This window comes from Pelophylax lessonae (assembly GCF_965119305.1).
Source record: "Pelophylax lessonae genome assembly, chromosome: 1".
In the NCBI taxonomy this organism is placed as follows: domain Eukaryota; kingdom Metazoa; phylum Chordata; class Amphibia; order Anura; family Ranidae; genus Pelophylax; species Pelophylax lessonae.
The window spans coordinates 889,397,346-889,418,480 of record NC_138768.1 but is presented as its reverse complement, the minus strand read 5'-3'; the positions used below and the strand labels follow the sequence as shown (position 1 = coordinate 889,418,480).

Here is a 21,135-nt window from a genome sequence, read left to right as displayed (position 1 = left end):
GTGTGTTGCCGGCGTGTGACGTCAACGCGTTTCGCGTGCGTGACGCACGCTTCGTCAGGACGTCATTGGAACGCGAGGGAGGAAAATAAATAGGGAGATGGCCTGATTAAAGATTGCCATCAGGTGGCAGTGTTACAGCCATTCCTCTATTGCAGCCTCCCGCTTGATTAAAAACCGGATGGAATAACACCATCATGTGGTAAAAAATAGGTAATGCACAGTGTTAGGTATTCTTTTTTCATATTTTTTCATACGTGGCGTGGCTCCAATACGGTCAACTGCGGTTCAATACATAACCAGATGCCACTCAAAGGCTTAAGAAGAATAGCATATTTAAACAATGTAGGAATGTCGCATTCATCATGCAGTTTATTGATTACCCTTAATGCTAAATTAATCACATTATTATTAGTTATCTTGCGTCAACAGCACATACAACTTAGAGATACCGATGCATTATTTAGACAAATTCCCAAAACAAAGAATGGCATACAGAGGCCACTCTTGTTTCAAGGGAATTATCATTCTTTTTCAAAACTCCAACAGTTTTTCACTTCAAGCTAAATAGTAATTTAGCAATCAAGGCATAAGCAAATGTTATAATTATGGATCCTTTCAGAATTTCTTTCAAAAAAAGGAAAAGAAAAAACAACAATATGCCTTACATTATAAACTCTTAGATTGTACATGAAGGTGGCCAAATTACTGTACTGGGTGGCACTGTATTGTCCAGATTTCCCATAACCCGAGATCCATATCACTGTATATTGAAAAGTATGTAATATATATAGAGGATAATAATCCTATTTAATAAAAACATGTAAGATTCCAATCATATGGATATCAACTTAACGGGAATGTCATATGTATTAAAGGGTTAAAATGGAATGGACTGGTGAAGTATGATGTAGTGAAAAACATAACACCCTTTGTTTTATTGTTCTGCAGGTGAATGTCATATGATATAACCAGTCTTACTCCCTATCATCGGGCCATGTATTAGAACTGACAGTACTACGGCTCAAGAAATATACTGAGACTCATGTCAGTATTCAATCCCAAGGGTACCAAAGTTTGGAGACGAAAAATCCACGCCTTCTCTTCTTTTAAGAGGACTCTATCGAAGTCGCCTCTTCTGGGCGATATCTTTAAGGCCCAAAAGCCCATTACTTTTAGACCAGAGGGGTCGCTGTTGTGTTTTTCGGCAAAGTGTAGGCCGATAGGAGTCTCCTCCTTAAGGCGTACACTTTTTAAATGCTCCCCTATTCTAATACGCAGCTGCCGTTTGGTCTTACCAACATACATTTTATGACATGGGCACTGTATGATGTACAGCACACGGGAGGTGGAGCAGTTTATGAAGGACTCAACACTATATGTCACTTTTGCTTGTGAATCTGTATAAACCTGTGATTTTATCACATGGTTACAAATCTGACAGTGACCACAGGGGTACATTCCCCTTAAGGGTGGTAATTCAGTAAGCCAATTGGTTTTGGTGGTACGAGTGAATTCAGATCGTACTAAATGGTCACCGAGATTTGTAGCTCTTCTAGCCGTTAATAGTGGACGCGGGCCAACTATATTTTTAAGTTGTTCGTTGTTCTGTAATATGTGCCAGTGTGATTGAAGGATCTGTCTCACCTCATTCCACTGGCTACCATATTTGGTAATTAGGCGTGGTAGATTTGAATTCTGAGGTTTTGGCTTATTTTGTGACAAGAGCTCGTTTCTATCTCTCGCTGCTGCCTGTCTTCTTGCCCTCCTAATAATTCGGTGAGAGTATCCCCTCTCACGGAATCTCGCATACAGGTCTTTTGATTCTTGTAAATAATCTTCACCAAATGAACAATTACGCTTTATGCGAATATACTGTCCCACAGGGATCCCTCTGATTTGACTGATTGGATGATGACTGTCTGCCCTAAGGAGGGTATTGGCGGCCGTTGGTTTACGAAAGGTAGTGGTAACTAATTTTCCATTTTTGAGCTCTATATTTAAGTCTAGAAAAGAAATTGTTTTCTTATCGACTATATAAGTCAGATGAATATTACGCTGATTAGAGTTGAGTTCCAACATAAACTGCTCCAGCTCGAGTGGCGTACCTGCCCATACCATGAGCACGTCGTCTATGTACCTCAGCCAGGTCAATGCATGGCCGAGGTACATAGGCGAAGTGTACACCACCTCTTCCTCCCACATGCCAAGATGTAGGCATGCATATGACGGTGCCCACGGGGCACCCATGGCCGTCCCTCTAATTTGCTGGTAAAAATAGTTGGAGAATTGGAAAACATTATTCAAAAGGGAAAATTCAAGCAATTCCAGAAGAAATTCATTTTGTGAACCCTGCAATGGATATTTCTGTTCAAGAAAATGATATACTGATAGAAGCCCCCAGGGGTGGGGAATAGAGGTATAGAGAGACTCAACGTCTATTCCAACAAGTAATACTTCCATATTGAACTCAAGATCTCGGATCTTGCTCAAGACGTCCCCCGTATCTCTCACATACGAGGGAAGGTCGAAAACAAGATCCTTGATCAATGAGTCCAAGTATTTACCAATCCTGTCCAAAGGGCCCCCACAGGCAGACACTATAGGTCTGCCCGGGGGGTCAACCGGGTTTTTATGTATTTTTGGTATAATGTATATTGTGGGTATATTGTAATCAGAAACCTGAAGGTAGTGTTTCTCTTTGGTGGTGATGAGTCCAGCTTCAAAAGCAAACTGGAGTTTCTCATTGATGTTTTTTGCTAGCTCGGGGAGTGGGTTGTGTTGCAGTTTTTTATAGGTGTTTTCGTCTGATAAGAGACGTTTAACTTCCCTTTCATAATTGTCTGCTGTTAGTAACACAACATTGCCCCCTTTGTCACTTTTTTTGATGACAAGGTCGCTAGCTTTTTTGAGATCTCGCAATGCGATTCTTTCCTCCCGTGTGAGATTGTCGGACGAGAGTGAGTCCCAGTTGACGCGTTTAAGATCTTCCTCTACCAACAATAGGAAGGAATTTAACCATTTGTTAGTACAAAACTTGGGCATCTTAGTTGAGCGTATATAAATACTGCTCTTTCTCAGACTGTCATCTTCTAATGGGACTTCATCCTCGTCCGAGAACTCGCCGGCTTCATCCAATAATGACTCTAACACTGACAAAGCTTCAGCTTCTTTAGCATTAACTTGTGCTTCCTTTGAAGTACTTCCATCTCCAGCATGTGCCAATCTGTAATACACTTTCCTGAGGTAAAGACATAAGTCTTTGTAAACCTCAAAATGGTCCATGCCTGAAGTAGGTGAGAAGGAAAGGCCTTTAGTTAATACAGAAATATGAGATTCATTTAGGACAAAATTGGAAAGGTTGATTATTTTGGGGTCATCAGTTCTTTCAATAATTGTCTGAGGAGAAATTTTATCACTATTTGGAAACTGTGGGAGATTAGTCATTACCGACGATTGCGTGGTCTGGTTCTCTGTTCCCACATATTTCCCTGTCCTCCTGTTTTTTCTCTTTCTTTGTCTTTGCTTCCTTTGTTTTTTTTGGGTCCTTTTTTCAAGATCCCCTTTGGGGTTGTGGGCGGAGAGACATCCTCCGCCGCACTCTCCCTTAAAAAAGTGACCGACCGATCTTCATCATCACTACCTGAAGGCATAGATTCGTAACTTGAATAATTTCTATAACTACCTCCTCTCCTCCTTGACCTGTTACGCCTATTTTTTGAAGATAGATCAAAGATTTCCCCACGTGCCCAGTCATCCAGGTCTCTTTGGAATTTGGATTGTTTAACATTTTTTAGATTTTTTTGGGTTCTCTCTATTTCCTTTTTAAGATAGTCATTTAACTTCTGGAATTGCTCCAATTCTTTATGTGGTTCCAGTTTCTCCAATATAATTTTGGTCTCTTCCTGTATCTCCTCCAATTGTGCTTTTTCCTCCTCTACTATTAAAGCCATAACTTTTATACCATGTGCAATGCACTCAGTTTTCCACTTTTCTAAGAAACGCTCTGTATGTAAGTGCATTGCTGGGATGACTCTCTCACGTAATCCCCTAGGTATAATACCTTGTGAAATGTAGGATTCCAGTGAGAGTACATCCCATTTTCTGTTAAGGGACCTTACAAGCAACTTCTTGTGGTCCCGAAACAGATTTTTCAAATCGCCATTGACTTCTGTATCTTTACTGTTGTCAAATGTAGCTCTAATTTCTGCGTCCAGGGAGTCCCCAATCATGAAGGCCATCCTGGAAACAAGCTTAACAGCAGAGGTACAGAGTATATAAACACAAGAAACAACCGCAGTTGACGGTACCGGAGCCACGCCTTTTTCACAGCCAATAGTAACGACCAAGCAATAGTGCAATGGTCAAAAAAATTTTACAATTAAATAATAAAAAAAGAGAAACAAAAACAAAGCAATTACCTATTAGTCTGGCATGATGCGTCAGTTAAGATACTGTATCAAGTTCCATGTCATATTTTCATAAGGAAATTCAACCAGACGATGTGTCACTTATGATCCTACATATAAGACGGTGTCTCAGTATCTTGGGTTTGAAAAGAAGATCCCTATTGGATCTCAGTTACTGGACAAATAAGAGGAGCACCCAAAATTGGAGACTGCTGTGTCCTAATTAGCCTGGGCACAGACCCGTCAGTAGACCCAATGGTAATCCAAGAGGGTCTCAAATGATAAGTGGGGAGCCACCGCAGCCTAATGTAACTGGGGAATAAAACATGGAAGGGGCCAAAGAAAAGCCTCTAAAGAACGGCTGCATAAAGGGATGCTCAGACCAACTTAGTATGAATAATCAAAAAATGCTTTATTAAGGATCAAAAGTGACACACTGTCTAAAAATTAACCCCATCGTAGGGGAACAGTATACAAAACATGAGAGGATACAGAAAATAAACTGACCACACACAAGACATAAAACCAAAAAGAGAAATCACACATACAAGGCCGGCCTCACACATACACTGGAAGATCAGACCAGCAATAACCGGAGTAAGCTGCATACATTCCAGCCGGGAATGTTTGAATGCTGCTATCTCATCGGTTTGCTGGTCGGCATGCCACAATGATGTAAAATACCTGGTAAAATATATAACCAATATAGCTGCACCAATGGTTCAAAAGGTTGAGAACTTCAGACTTAAAACTCTAATTTTGTCAACCCTGAAATTCAAAATATACTGTGAACTGTTGCCATGCAATACAGATCTAAACCCATACACTTCTACTGTGGTTGAGAAGCATATAGGCTTTAAATTATCAACACGATTCCACCATGAAAAGAGGGAGGCATCTAGAGGAATGTCTGCACACCGATTGGTATAAACTGTGAATAAAGCCAGTCCTTGACATGGATGATGGCTAGAATCTTGAAAAAGATGAAGTTCAAATCCTCAATGAACGTTTGGTTTGCATGATCGGGCCAACTTAGAACCCCTATGGCAGAGAGTCTCTTGCTGTAATGGTGAGTAGGGGTGCTGGAGCAAGGGAGAGACGCAGTATATGGGGAAGACTGCGCGGGCTCACACCAAACATAGGCTGTATCCCATACTGGTCAATTGTGCCATTGGCCAGGTGACGGCCATGAATTAATTGGCATATATCCACTGTATGGCTGGGTCAGCTCGGTGGTCACGGCCTTTTCTCTATCCCATTTATTGTAAATGCTTATGCTCACCATGCACTGTAAGTCTTGAATGAAGGGACATCTGCATAATTCCTTGGGGTAATTTTGAAGTAACGGCCCAGACATTAAATGTTCCACTCCGACATGCCACGAGGGGATGGCGTGTTCTCAAAATTGCAGGCGAACAACGCTCTAGACGGAGGCTGGAACGCAGCGGTGGCTCTTCCGGGTAGTGTGTTGCCGGCGTGTGACGTCAATGCGTTTCGCGTGCGTGACGCACGCTTCGTCAGGACGTCATTGGAACGTGAGGGAGGAAAATAAATAGGGAGATGGCCTGATTAAAGATTGCCATCAGGTGGCAGTGTTACAGCCATTCCTCTATTGCAGCCTCCCGCTTGATTAAAAACCGGATGGAATAACACCATCATGTGGTAAAAAATAGGTAATGCACAGTGTTAGGTATTCTTTTTTCATATTTTTTCATACGTGGCGTGGCTCCAATACGGTCAACTGCGGTTCAATACATAACCAGATGCCACTCAAAGGCTTAAGAAGAATAGCATATTTAAACAATGTAGGAATGTCGCATTCATCATGCAGTTTATTGATTACCCTTAATGCTAAATTAATCACATTATTATTAGTTATCTTGCGTCAACAGCACATACAACTTAGAGATACCGATGCATTATTTAGACAAATTCCCAAAACAAAGAATGGCATACAGAGGCCACTCTTGTTTCAAGGGAATTATCATTCTTTTTCAAAACTCCAACAGTTTTTCACTTCGAGCTAAATAGTAATTTAGCAATCAAGGCATAAGCAAATGTTATAATTATGGATCCTTTCAGAATTTCTTTCAAAAAAAGGAAAAGAAAAAACAACAATATGCCTTACATTATAAACTCTTAGATTGTACATGAAGGTGGCCAAATTACTGTACTGGGTGGCACTGTATTGTCCAGATTTCCCATAACCCGAGATCCATATCACTGTATATTGAAAAGTATGTAATATATATAGAGAATAATAATCCTATTTAATAAAAACATGTAAGATTCCAATCATATGGATATCAACTTAACGGGAATGTCATATGTATTAAAGGGTTAAAATGGAATGGACTGGTGAAGTATGATGTAGTGAAAAACATAACACCCTTTGTTTTATTGTTCTGCAGGTGAATGTCATATGATATAACCAGTCTTACTCCCTATCATCGGGCCATGTATTAGAACTGACAGTACTACGGCTCAAGAAATATACTGAGACTCATGTCAGTATTCAATCCCAAGGGTACCAAAGTTTGGAGACGAAAAATCCACGCCTTCTCTTCTTTTAAGAGGACTCTATCGAAGTCGCCTCTTCTGGGCGATATCTTTAACGCCCAAAAGCCCATTACTTTTAGACCAGAGGGGTCGCTGTTGTGTTTTTCGGCAAAGTGTAGGCCGATAGGAGTCTCCTCCTTAAGGCGTACACTTTTTAAATGCTCCCCTATTCTAATACGCAGCTGCCGTTTGGTCTTACCAACATACATTTTATGACATGGGCACTGTATGATGTACAGCACACGGGAGGTGGAGCAGTTTATGAAGGACTCAACACTATATGTCACTTTTGCTTGTGAATCTGTATAAACCTGTGATTTTATCACATGGTTACAAATCTGACAGTGACCACAGGGGTACATTCCCCTTAAGGGTGGTAATTCAGTAAGCCAATTGGTTTTGGTGGTACGAGTGAATTCAGATCGTACTAAATGGTCACCGAGATTTGTAGCTCTTCTAGCCGTTAATAGTGGACGCGGGCCAACTATATTTTTAAGTTGTTCGTTGTTCTGTAATATGTGCCAGTGTGATTGAAGGATCTGTCTCACCTCATTCCACTGGCTACCATATTTGGTAATTAGGCGTGGTAGATTTGAATTCTGAGGTTTTGGCTTATTTTGTGACAAGAGCTCGTTTCTATCTCTCGCTGCTGCCTGTCTTCTTGCCCTCCTAATAATTCGGTGAGAGTATCCCCTCTCACGGAATCTCGCATACAGGTCTTTTGATTCTTGTAAATAATCTTCACCAAATGAACAATTACGCTTTATGCGAATATACTGTCCCACAGGGATCCCTCTGATTTGACTGATTGGATGATGACTGTCTGCCCTAAGGAGGGTATTGGCGGCCGTTGGTTTACGAAAGGTAGTGGTAACTAATTTTCCATTTTTGAGCTCTATATTTAAGTCTAGAAAAGAAATTGTTTTCTTATCGACTATATAAGTCAGATGAATATTACGCTGATTAGAGTTGAGTTCCAACAACTTAAAAATATAGTTGGCCCGCGTCCACTATTAACGGCTAGAAGAGCTACAAATCTCGGTGACCATTTAGTATGATCTGAATTCACTCGTACCACCAAAACCAATTGGCTTACTGAATTACCACCCTTAAGGGGAATGTACCCCTGTGGTCACTGTCAGATTTGTAACCATGTGATAAAATCACAGGTTTATACAGATTCACAAGCAAAAGTGACATATAGTGTTGAGTCCTTCATAAACTGCTCCACCTCCCGTGTGCTGTACATCATACAGTGCCCATGTCATAAAATGTATGTTGGTAAGACCAAACGGCAGCTGCGTATTAGAATAGGGGAGCATTTAAAAAGTGTACGCCTTAAGGAGGAGACTCCTATCGGCCTACACTTTGCCGAAAAACACAACAGCGACCCCTCTGGTCTAAAAGTAATGGGCTTTTGGGCCTTAAAGATATCGCCCAGAAGAGGAGACTTCGATAGAGTCCTCTTAAAAGAAGAGAAGGCGTGGATTTTTCGTCTCCAAACTTTGGTACCCTTGGGATTGAATACTGACATGAGTCTCAGTATATTTCTTGAGCCGTAGTACTGTCAGTTCTAATACATGGCCCGATGATAGGGAGTAAGACTGGTTATATCATATGACATTCACCTGCAGAACAATAAAACAAAGGGTGTTATGTTTTTCACTACATCATACTTCACCAGTCCATTCCATTTTAACCCTTTAATACATATGACATTCCCGTTAAGTTGATATCCATATGATTGGAATCTTACATGTTTTTATTAAATAGGATTATTATCCTCTATATATATTACATACTTTTCAATATACAGTGATATGGATCTCGGGTTATGGGAAATCTGGACAATACAGTGCCACCCAGTACAGTAATTTGGCCACCTTCATGTACAATCTAAGAGTTTATAATGTAAGGCATATTGTTGTTTTTTTCTTTTCCTTTTTTTGAAAGAAATTCTGAAAGGATCCATAATTATAACATTTGCTTATGCCTTGATTGCTAAATTACTATTTAGCTCGAAGTGAAAAACTGTTGGAGTTTTGAAAAAGAATGATAATTCCCTTGAAACAAGAGTGGCCTCTGTATGCCATTCTTTGTTTTGGGAATTTGTCTAAATAATGCATCGGTATCTCTAAGTTGTATGTACTGTTGACGCAAGATAACTAATAATAATGTGATTAATTTAGCATTAAGGGTAATCAATAAACTGCATGATGAATGCGACATTCCTACATTGTTTAAATATGCTATTCTTCTTAAGCCTTTGAGTGGCATCTGGTTATGTATTGAACCGCAGTTGACCGTATTGGAGCCACGCCACGTATGAAAAAATATGAAAAAAGAATACCTAACACTGTGCATTACCTATTTTTTACCACATGATGGTGTTATTCCATCCGGTTTTTAATCAAGCGGGAGGCTGCAATAGAGGAATGGCTGTAACACTGCCACCTGATGGCAATCTTTAATCAGGCCATCTCCCTATTTATTTTCCTCCCTCACGTTCCAATGACGTCCTGACGAAGCGTGCGTCACGCACGCGAAACGCGTTGACGTCACACGCCGGCAACACACTACCCGGAAGAGCCACCGCTGCGTTCCAGCCTCCGTCTAGAGCGTTGTTCGCCTGCAATTTTGAGAACACGCCATCCCCTCGTGGCATGTCGGAGTGGAACATTTAATGTCTGGGCCGTTACTTCAAAATTACCCCAAGGAATTATGCAGATGTCCCTTCATTCAAGACTTCCAGTGCATGGTGAGCATAAGCATTTACAATAAATGGGATAGAGAAAAGGCCGTGACCACCGAGCTGACCCAGCCATACAGTGGATATATGCCAATTAATTCATGGCCGTCACCTGGCCAATGGCACAATTGACCAGTATGGGATACAGCCTATGTTTGGTGTGAGCCCGCGCAGTCTTCCCCATATACTGCGTCTCTCCCTTGCTCCAGCACCCCTACTCACCATTACAGCAAGAGACTCTCTGCCATAGGGGTTCTAAGTTGGCCCGATCATGCAAACCAAACGTTCATTGAGGATTTGAACTTCATCTTTTTCAAGATTCTAGCCATCATCCATGTCAAGGACTGGCTTTATTCACAGTTTATACCAATCGGTGTGCAGACATTCCTCTAGATGCCTCCCTCTTTTCATGGTGGAATCGTGTTGATAATTTAAAGCCTATATGCTTCTCAACCACAGTAGAAGTGTATGGGTTTAGATCTGTATTGCATGGCAACAGTTCACAGTATATTTTGAATTTCAGGGTTGACAAAATTAGAGTTTTAAGTCTGAAGTTCTCAACCTTTTGAACCATTGGTGCAGCTATATTGGTTATATATTATACCAGGTATTTTACATCATTGTGGCATGCCGACCAGCAAACCGATGAGATAGCAGCATTCAAACATTCCCGGCTGGAATGTATGCAGCTTACTCCGGTTATTGCTGGTCTGATCTTCCAGTGTATGTGTGAGGCCGGCCTTGTATGTGTGATTTCTCTTTTTGGTTTTATGTCTTGTGTGTGGTCAGTTTATTTTCTGTATCCTCTCATGTTTTGTATACTGTTCCCCTACGATGGGGTTAATTTTTAGACAGTGTGTCACTTTTGATCCTTAATAAAGCATTTTTTGATTATTCATACTAAGTTGGTCTGAGCATCCCTTTATGCAGCCGTTCTTTAGAGGCTTTTCTTTGGCCCCTTCCATGTTTTATTCCCCATGTAGAGGAAAACCTGCTCTCTTTCTGGATGCCCTGGTTGTCCCAACACGGACAGTAAATCCCTAGAGCAGGGGTGTCAAACTCAATTTCATTGCGGACCGCATCACCATTATGGTCGCCCTCAGAGGTCCGGTTCTATCTGTAGCCCACCACTATCAGAAGTCAAGAGCCCTCCACCCTCCCTTACATCACAGTGCACTACCTTTACCATGTGCTGCTGCTGGGTAGAACATGGAGGCAAAGCTGGGAAGCAGCAACTGCAGGGCCTGGGGGAAGGCTGGAGTCAGCTGCCAGAGTCTGCTGAATGCCGAGACCAGTGGAGGCGGAGGGTGCTTTGGCTGCACAGAGAGGTCCAGGATCTGTAGGAGGAGTTGTGACCTCCTCTCTGCTGCGTTGGGGGGGTCCTCTCTGCAGCTGCAGGGGGAAGCACAGGATCTGGAAGAGGAGTTCTGTCCTCTCTGCTGCCATCTGCTGAGACAAGGTGGGGGTAGAGATGAGGGAGATGCAGCAACTGCAGGAGAGGTGCAAGGGCCACATGAATTAGCCTGGAGGGCCGGATTTGGCCCGCGGCCTTGTGTTTGACACCTGTGCCCTAGAGGATCCCATCACCTTGGCTGAACTAAAACAGGCCATAGGTGGTTCCAAAGTGGGGAAGGTTCCCTATGGGTTTACCATCCAATATTATAAAACACTCTTGCCGTCACTTGCACAGTTTATGGCTGACATGTTTAATACATAGGGCTCTGGGACATATATCCCCAAGGAGACTTTACAAGCTCACATTTCAGTCATCCCAAAAGAGGGAAAAGATCTTACCTCCTGTAGTAGCTACCGACCCATTTCCTTGCTAAATGTCGATTTTAAACTGTTCACCATAATCCTAGCAACTAGGATCCAACAACATCTGACGCAACTGATCCATTTAGATCAAGTTGGATTTGTGCCTACACGTGAGGCAAGGGATAACACACAACCATGGTCCTCAACCTCCTACATGTAACCACCAAGACCCGCACACCCTGTGTCCTCCTAAGCACAGACACCGGGAAGGCCTTTGATTGAGTAAATCGGCATTTTATGTTTGCAGTACTTTGACATGTTGGCATCGGCAACACCATGCTAAATTGGATCTCACAGATCTACTCTGCCCCTGCCGCCCAGGTTAAGGCAAAAGGTGTCTTATCAGACTTCTTCACAATTAGGAATGGGACAAGACAGGGGTGCCCTCTGTCACCCTTACGCTTCGCATTATCACTAGAATCCTTTTTATGTAGAATACGCCTCTACCCGGATATCTCAGGCATGACTGTTGGGGCGACCCAGCAGAAAATATCAGCGTATCCAGACGACATGTTATTTTCCCTCATGAATCCCATAATTTCTCTACCGAATCTTCTTCACGAGTTTGAGGCATATGGCACTCTGTCCAATCTAAAAATGTACTTTACTAAATCTGAAGCTATGGGAGTACGCTTATAAAACCCCCTCCTCCACCAACTGGGATTGAATTTTAAGCTAAAATGGACGAACTCCGCGCTGAAATACCTGGGCACTCTCATATCACCCAAATTGTCACATATCTTCACGCTCGACTTTCTCTCCCTCCTAAATAAAGTCCACATTCTAGAAGATAAATCAAAATCTGATCTCCATTCATAGTTTGGGAGATGCAACATTATTAAATTTGCATACTCCCCAAGTTCCTATACCTCTTTCAAGCACTTCCGATATCCATCCCTTCGCATTACTTTACACAAGAGGACACCCTACTAGCGGATTTTATCTGGGCACATAAGCGACCTAGGCTATGTAGGAGACTACTCTTGCTTCCTAATTGACCAGGTGGACTGGCAGTGCTGGACTTATGCAAGTAATGTCAGGCTACACAATTGGGGAGACTCATAGACTGGTGTCGTCATGGTGAAGCACAGCTTTGGCCCAGATTAGAACAGGCCCAATGCGACATACCCCTTGTCACGATTCGCCACGCCTACGGCGACTAGCTAACCGAGACGTGGTTTCATGACTGGGGAGGATAAGGGAATAGGGGAAATTCCTACTGAGTAATAAGACTAGCTGTGACACTTTCACAGCCCTCACTGCCTTTGGTCACCACTAGAGGGAGACTCCACTCCAATCCCGCTGGCTGACCACACACAGGCAGATACAAATCTTACATACAATCTGGTGCACTGTAAGGGTTGGGTAGCAGTCTAGCAATTATCACACACTACTAGGATTCCTCCAGCTATCCTACAAGCTAGAACCCTGGTGTTAATCACTCTTCCCACTGTCCCCACACCCACACACCACAAACGATAGCCTGCCACCACCCAACAGTTTGTCCGCAGACTGGCCTGCTGGGATACCACACACACGCAGATCTCCGTCAGTCACTTATTAAGTTTATAATTTAATATCCCGAATGTGGGCAGTGCGTAAGAAATATATACAAAGCAAAAGGAGTTACACACACGCAGATCTCTGTCTTGTTTACAATCTGCCAACACACAGTGCAATTGCATACCGATTGGCATGTAGCGTAGACCAAGCAATTAGGCACTAAAATGCAACAATCTCTTCAGAGATATGAGTCCTAGCTTAGTACACAGAAGTCACTTATTAATTTTATAATTTAATATCCTGAATGTGGGCAGTGCGTAAGAAATATATATAAAGCAAAAGGAGTTACAAAAAATACAAAAAAAGATAAAGACACACAATTGGCAATTTGCTATGAAAATAAAAAGGAATAAAACAGAAATAAACTTTACCGAAGCTTATCCCTTGGCAGAAGCATACCGGAAATCGTGTGGGGACTCCCCAGTTCAGAATTGGCTTCAAGGAAGAGCAATGTCTATACTCAGGTTCCCCAATTTATTGGAATATGGATGTGGGCTGGACTTTAGCCCTTGGCCAATCAACCCCAAGGGGTTGTCCCCATCTCAGCCCACAGGAGGTTTTGTGTTCTGAACTGACCAGAGTTGAATTGGCCCAGAATGGCACTGACCGCTGAATCAGGGATAGGAATTCTGACACCAGCGTATCGGTTTGATTGCAACAGTACCAAACACTGCCTGCCTGCCGCAATCAGGTGCCATATAACGGTTTTGTGCAATTCTCTCAGATTCCACACCCGCTACTATTACAGATTTACATGTACTTGTAGCCCAACACATGAGCCACAAGAAGGAATTATTTTCATCTCTCTGCCACTAATATTTTAACTTTTATGAGAGACAAAATACATTCCTTTGATCTGATGATAGCAATAAACGCTTGCAGACTGTTGGGAGCCTATCGTCACCCCCTGCGGATCTCCGCAGCCAAGATGACTGGCAGTTTTCTTTGAAGCTTCCGGAAAGTGACAATTCTCTTGTTTATTGGTATGGGAGACTTTAATTGGCACCCACGTGTCAACTTTATACCAGAGACCAGCTGTGTTCTTTCAAATGCTAATAAAAAGGACATATGTGTATGACTGATAATAAATACTATTTATTAATAGCCCAAAATGACACTACATCTACAATTATATTATTTCTACAGATCACTTCATATCTCGCTAATGCAAAGCTACCCTTACTCTTACATTTATGTTACACCCCTTCATAGAGCTCCATCTTGCCACCATTCACTACCAGACTCCATAAGATGCCATCCCCTCATAGGTCACACGATAAGAACCTGCTGTAAATTATTCACAGAACTTCCACTTTCCCCAACGCACTCGCCGCCGACACCCATACTGGGGAATCCCCATTTTACCCCGGGCTACCAAGATAAAACAGTGAACGCAACACACAACTTACAACAATGACCCTGCTCTCTTCCTTCTCCATGCCTGTAACATCCTGGCCCAGACCTATAAACATTCTGTCATTCGTCACCTTCTATATGCTGCTAAAATGTGCATCCCTCTTAAATGGAAAAACCCACAGGCCCTGACTGTTGGCATATGGCTCAAAAAGGTCAAAGAAATAAATAGAATGAAAAAACCTTGTTCTCTCGACATGTACCCAACACGAACGATATACCAAAACCTGGGGTCAATGGAATATATTTGTCCTCTCTGATGAAGGCTGCTCTTTAATTAAGGGTGGCAATACTAAAGAGACCTCATGTTGAGTTTGAGGGAGCTTTAAAATATTGGTGGAAAGTATTGCTGATGTAGGGCCATAGCTTTACCAATGCTACCCCCTCCCCCCTTCCACCCCTCCTTCCCTTATCCCCCTCATCCAACCCACTTATCCTCTTCTGCCTCTCTAGGTTTCTTTTACTTCCCTCTCTCTTTCCACGACTTATTCGCTTTACTCCTTCCTTCTTCTTCTATACGTTATGCGAAACTGGAACAGACAACTCCGGGTACTTTCTAGTCCTGATAACTCCTCCCATTAGAGGAATTGTAGAACACCTCTTATTCTACAACCAATGTAGATCTCAAACGTATGACTGAATTGTCTTCAATGTTTTAATACACTGTCTCAGCATATGTTCTATAAGGAATGTTACTGTTTATTATGCCTGGAAGTTGACTTTCATATAAATAAAAGAATTGAAAAAAAAAAAAAAAAAAAAAGAGATCTGACGTGGATCAATGGTACACCCTTACAAAACCAAACATCACTAAGTAATAATGCTACTGAAATGATGACAATTTTATTGTTTGGAATATGACGTTATATTGAGGAATGGAGATGGAACTTTCATATGGTGTACAGTATCTCCTCCTCATTTGTTTGGAACATGACATTATATTAAGGAATGGAGATGGACCTTTCATATGGTGTACTGTATCTCTTTCTCATTTGTTGGGAACATAATGTTATACTGAGGAATGGAGATGGACATTTCATATGGTGTACTGTAGCTCCTCATTTGTTGTAACATGACGTTATATTGAAGAATGGAGATGGACCTTTAATTTGGTGTACAGTATCTCCTCCTCATTTGTCTGGAACAAGACGTTATATTGAGGAATGGAGACGTGGGAAGGTAATAAAAAAAAAAAAAAAAAAGTATTTTTCAGGAGTCATATGTTGGTTGAGCATTTTAAAGAGATCTGTCGTGGAACTGGGTGGAATCACAACATCAAACTTTGACAACTAACAAGATCAATGATACCACCCAACCAAACATCACTAAGTAAGCTTTAAACCATTATTGCATAATTACCCGAGCTGATATCTGGAGAAGTTTCTTCCTTTTTAACTGCGTCCATCATCCCAACCTCCTCTGTAAAATGCTGATCACCCCTCACATACGGGATGGTGTGATCTTCCTGTGTGGAATCCCGGGAATACAGAGGATGGGGACATCTCTCTGGTGGGTTTCTGTAACTGGATGACTCCACCATGGTGTCCTGGTACTGCTTCCTGTGTCCTTTTTGAAACTCTGCCTCCTCCACCACATAATCCTCATCATCCTCCTCTTTTATCTCTACTTTATTGTTGGCCTGTGTGGAATCTCGGGAATACAGAGAAAGGGAACATCTCTCTGGTGGGTTCTCATTACTATATCCATCTGTAGGAAAGACACACACTGACTGAATACATTGTTTCTATGTGTTTGTCAGATGATGCGGGATCTAGGTGGACCCTCCGTACTGCTCTCTCCTTTACAATAAAGTCTCCTCTTATCCTCTTACCCGGTTATGTGAGGGGCGGCTGGTTCTCCATCATGACGTCTTTGTAGAAGTGGATCTACTGATCCTCAAACATCAATCCATATACCCAAACAGTTTTTGTATTTAGTGGCCATCACTCACCTGTGCTGATGTCTGGAGAAGATTCCTCCTCTTTAACTTTGTCCATCATCCCAACCTCTTCCCTGAGCTGCTGATCACCCCTCACATACGTCTCTTCTTCCTCTTTAACCTCATCTTTTATATCTATCAGATTTTCATTCTAAACAAACAAAATAGCAGGGAATGGTTTCTTTAAAATGTGAGCACAAATAACCTTATACCTAAGAGTGGAATATTTTTTCATATAGTCAAATCACTTTTACGATCTTGATTTAATCTTCACCTACCTGATGATGGTGAGGGATGGTGTGATCTTCCTGTGTGGAATCCTGGGAATACAGAGGACGGGGACATCTCTCTGGTGGGTTCCCATTACTGGATCCATCTGTAGGAGACACACACACTGACTGAATACATTGTTTCTATGCGTTTATCAGATGATGGGGGATCTAGGTGGACCCTCCTTACTGCTCTCTCCTTTACAATAAAGTCTCCTCTTACCCAGTGATGTGAGGGGCGGCTGATTCTCCATCATGACGTCCTTGTAGAGATCCTTGTGTCCTAAGAATCTTCTGAGAATCCACCGCACCTCTCTGGTCAGGTCTTTGTTTTATTAATAGGGATAAGGCAGGAGGTTCAACAATACATTGAGGAAATTACAGATGTAGATATTACTAATGACCCGTAGGTTTGCTTATTTCACAAAACTGGTAAATCAAAAAAACAGTATAAAAGCACGATAGTCCCAACTTATTGAACGCAGCAAAATTGGCTAAAACTTAAAAAGTCTTACAATTAGAGATTGGTATAAAAGAGTTGAATATACAATATGGAATACATGGGAAGCAGACAGGAAGACCAGATGGAGAGTTTCTCAAACAAGTGGGTTAAGTGGGCAGAGTTCAAGAAGACGAATAAATATTTAGAAATCTGGACGGAGTAGAGTAGAGGGTGGAATATGGGTAGATTAACAAGAAAAGGAGGTGGTAAAATAGATGACTAGATGAGCATTACCGAGTGGAATGGGAAGTGGGAGGGATCTGGGGAGAAGGGTTTCTTGGGTAAGGGTTTTAGTAAGATTAAAGAAATGTATTTGTATTTTCTGTTTTTGAAAATTAATAAAATGTAAAATTTTGATTTAAATTAAAAAAAAAAAGTGATGTCATGTGACTTCCCAGAATCCTCCTCAACTCTCTGGTCAGCTCTGTGTTTTATTAAAGCAGAGTTCCAGCCTCGGGGGTGAAATTTAGATAAAAGTAACCCAGGGACAGTCAGGGCTAGTAAATTCCACAATGGATAGCCTCTGAACTGTCCCGGGACGCACTTACCTTTTAGAAGAAATACTTACCTTGAAAATTTCTTCTCCAGCACTGCCATCTCTGGTGTGGGCAGCTGAAGCCAGCGCGTCCTCTTCTGCATCCTCTTCGGTGACGTCGGAGTCCCAGAATGCCCTGTACCGGCCCCGCTCGTCAGTTCCGGTGCAGGCGCGGCATCCTTGCACAGCATCTGGGCATGCCTAGAAGCTATTTAGCAAGGAATGCCGCGCCTGCACCGGAACTGACAAGCGGGGCCGGTGCAGGCGCATTGACTCCTGGGAGCGATGACGTTCAGCTCCCAGGAGTCATCGCAAGCCGGAAGAGACGGCGCCGGCCATGGCCGCAGAGGGAGGAAGTGGAAGAAAGGTGAGTATATTTTCTTCTATAAGAAGGTAAGTAAACAAAAAAAAAAAAAAAAATCGGGAGCATCCATTTGTTTTTCAGGTGACACTCAGCAAGCAGATGGCCCAAAATCGATTTTGTCAATTTTGAGGCCGGAACCTTGCTTTAATAGAGATAAGAGTGATGTCATGTGACCTCCCAGAATCCTCCTCACCTCTCTGGTCAGGTCTGTGTTTTATTAAAGGGTAACTGCACTTTCGTGGGGAAAAAAATCAGCAAATAAAGAAAAAACAATATAGTGTATACAATTGCGACACAAATCATATTGAAATTGAATGTTATTAAAAATTATTAAAAAAATATGGGGTTTGAGGAGTGGAGATCTGCAATTTTGAATATGGAAATAGGGAGTGGGGGACAACAGTGTCCGTGGGGGGTTGTGGAATATAGGTGAGCAGTGTGGGAAGGGGGGTGAGGAGAGGGGAACAACAGTGTTAGATGGGGGGTGAGGAGAGGGGAACAAAAGGGTTAGATTGGGAGTAAAGAATGGGGGACAGCGGTGTTAGATGGGGGGTGAGGAGCAGGGGATAGCGATGTTAGTTGGAGGGTGAGCAGTGGGGCACAGCGGTGATAAATGGGGGTGAGAAGGGGGGACAGCAGTGTGGGACAGCGGTGTTTGATGGGGGTGAGGAATGGGGAACAGGAGTGTTAGATGGGGGAGTGAGGAATGGGGGACAGCAGTATTAGATGGGAGGGGGGTGAGGAATGGTGGACAGCAGTGTTAGATGGGAGGTGAGGAGGGGGGACAGCAGTGTTAGATGGGGAGTGAGGAGGGGGGACAGCAGTGTTAGATGGGGAGTGAGGAGGGGGGACAGCAGTGTTAGATGGGGAGTGAGGAGGGGGGACAGCAGTGTTAGATGGGGGGTGAGGAGTGGGGACAGCAGTGTTAGATGGGGGGGTAAGGAGTGGGGACAGCAGTGTTAGATGGGGGGGTAAGGAGTGGGGACAGCAGTGTTAGATGGGGGGTAAGGAGTGGGGACAGCAGTGTTAGATGGGGGGTAAGGAGTGGGGACAGCAGTGTTAGATGGGGGTAAGGAGTGGGGACAGCAGTGTTAGATGGGGGGTGAGGAGTGGGGACAGCAGTGTTAGATGGGGGGTGAGGAGTGGGGGACAGCAGTGTTAGATGGGGGGTGAGGAGTGGGGGACAAAGGTGTTAGATGGGGCGTGAGGAGTGGAGGACAAAGGTGTTAGATGGGGCGTGAGGAGTGGGGGACAAAGGTGTTAGATAGGGGCTGAGGAGTGGGGGACAACGGTGTTAGATAGGGGGTGAGGAGTGGGGACAACGGTGTTAGATAGGGGGTGAGGAGTGGGGACAACGGTGTTAGATAGGGGGTGAGGAGTGTGGACAGCGGTGTTAGATGGGGATGAGGAGTGGGGACAGCGGTGTTGGATGGGGGTGAGGGATAGCGGTGTTAGATGGGGGGTGAGGAGTGGAGACAGCGGTATTAGATGGGGGTAAGGAGTGGGGGACAGCGGTGTTAGATGGGGGGTGAGGAGTGGGGACAGCGGTGTTAGATGGGGGGTGAGGGACAGCGGTGTTAGTTGGGGGGGTGAGGAGCGGGGGACAGCGGTGTTAGATGGAGGGTGAGGAGCGGAGACAGCAGTGTTAGATGGGGGGTGAGGAGTGGGGGATAGCAGTGTTAGATGGGGGTGAGGAGTGGGGGACAGCAGTGTTAGATGGGGGGGTAGGAGCGGGGGACAGCGGTGTTAGATGGGGGGTGAGGATGGAGACAGCGGTGTTAGATGGGGGGTGAGGAGTGGGGACAGCGGTGTTAGATGGGGGTGAGGAGTGGGGGACAACGGTGTTAGATGGGGGGTGAGGAGCGGAGACAGCGGTGTTAGATGGGGGGTGAAGAGAGGGGGACAGCCGTGCCTGGTGTCTTCTGACACATGCAGAGTATAGATTGCACAGACAATCTATGGGGTTCCCGGTCATCCAGCATATACAGATCTGGGGGCCCAGTTGGTTTTCAGGCAGAGGACGGGATTAATGTTAGTTGGGGGGCGTTCTGCTGAATGTTTCTAGAAGGGAGTGTCAAAGTCACCATGAGCTCTGCTTCTCACCCAGAAAAATTGTGGATACCTCGGATCTGTCTGGTGGGGGCGCTGCAGTAGAGCTGGAGAAAGTTTTGCTGTTGCGAAGCGCGCTGTGCGTCCATGCTTTTATGTTTTCACCGGGGGGACCAGAAACAGATCCTCAGTGTTATGTGTTCCTCTGTTTCTGTTCCCCCAGCGGCAAAAATGAAGGAAGACATTTTCTTTAGGTAACTAAAGATTACAAATATAAAATAAGATCTTATTACCTCCTCTGCTGCCACTTCCAGCTACGTCTCCTCTCTAATTCCTCCCGACTCACCACTCACTGTGGAATGTTCTATGAATACCTGATATCACTTCCTGTACGTAACTACATCACTTCCTGTCTGTAACAACATCACTTCCTGTCTGTAACAACATCACTTCCGGTCTGTATCCACATCACTTCCTGTCAGTATCTTAATCACTTCCTGTCTATATCTCATCACTTCCTGTCTGTGCGTTCCATCTGAGAGAAGTCAGGTCAAGGGATTTTTGTACTTAGCGTACTTACGATGATTGTAGCCGGTGATGTTTTGGTGATTTGCTCTAACAGGTAACTTTTCAGGACTGGCCTTCAGGGTGTTCTCCCTTCATCTTCTACCAAACAGTATCAGTATTTCTTGCTAGAAAACAACTTAGAACCCCCAAACATTATACATTTTTTTTAGCAGAGACCCTAGAGAAAAAAATGGGGATAGTTTCAATTTTTTTATGTCACATGGTATTTGCGCAGCGGTTTTGAAAACGCAATTTGTGAGGGAAAAACACAATTTTTGGGGGAAAAAATACACTTTAATTCATTAAAAAAACACATTACCCCTAAACCTCAAACCTCAATTTTTTTGTATAATGTGAAAGATGATGTTATGCTGAGTAAATAGATACCTAATATGTCATGCT

At 43.3% G+C, this 21,135-nt stretch overlaps 1 protein-coding gene and 1 pseudogene across 2 annotated transcripts in view; both read right to left on the bottom strand.

The window, feature by feature from the left end:
* Positions 1-21,135, bottom strand: part of LOC309550814 — a 567,902-nt pseudogene that overhangs the window by 41,342 nt on the left and 505,425 nt on the right. The gene's annotated exons all lie outside the window — the stretch shown is intronic.
* LOC309549090 (uncharacterized protein) overlaps positions 1-21,135 on the bottom strand; it is a gene marked incomplete at both ends in the record, with an annotated part of 143,098 nt that overhangs the window by 27,999 nt on the left and 93,964 nt on the right. Inside the window, 2 exons of the mRNA XM_082249103.1 lie at positions 16,460-16,598; positions 16,726-16,823. Of these exons, the coding sequence (XP_082105229.1) occupies positions 16,460-16,598; positions 16,726-16,823 (237 nt within the window). The remainder of the gene's footprint in view (positions 1-16,459; positions 16,599-16,725; positions 16,824-21,135) is intronic.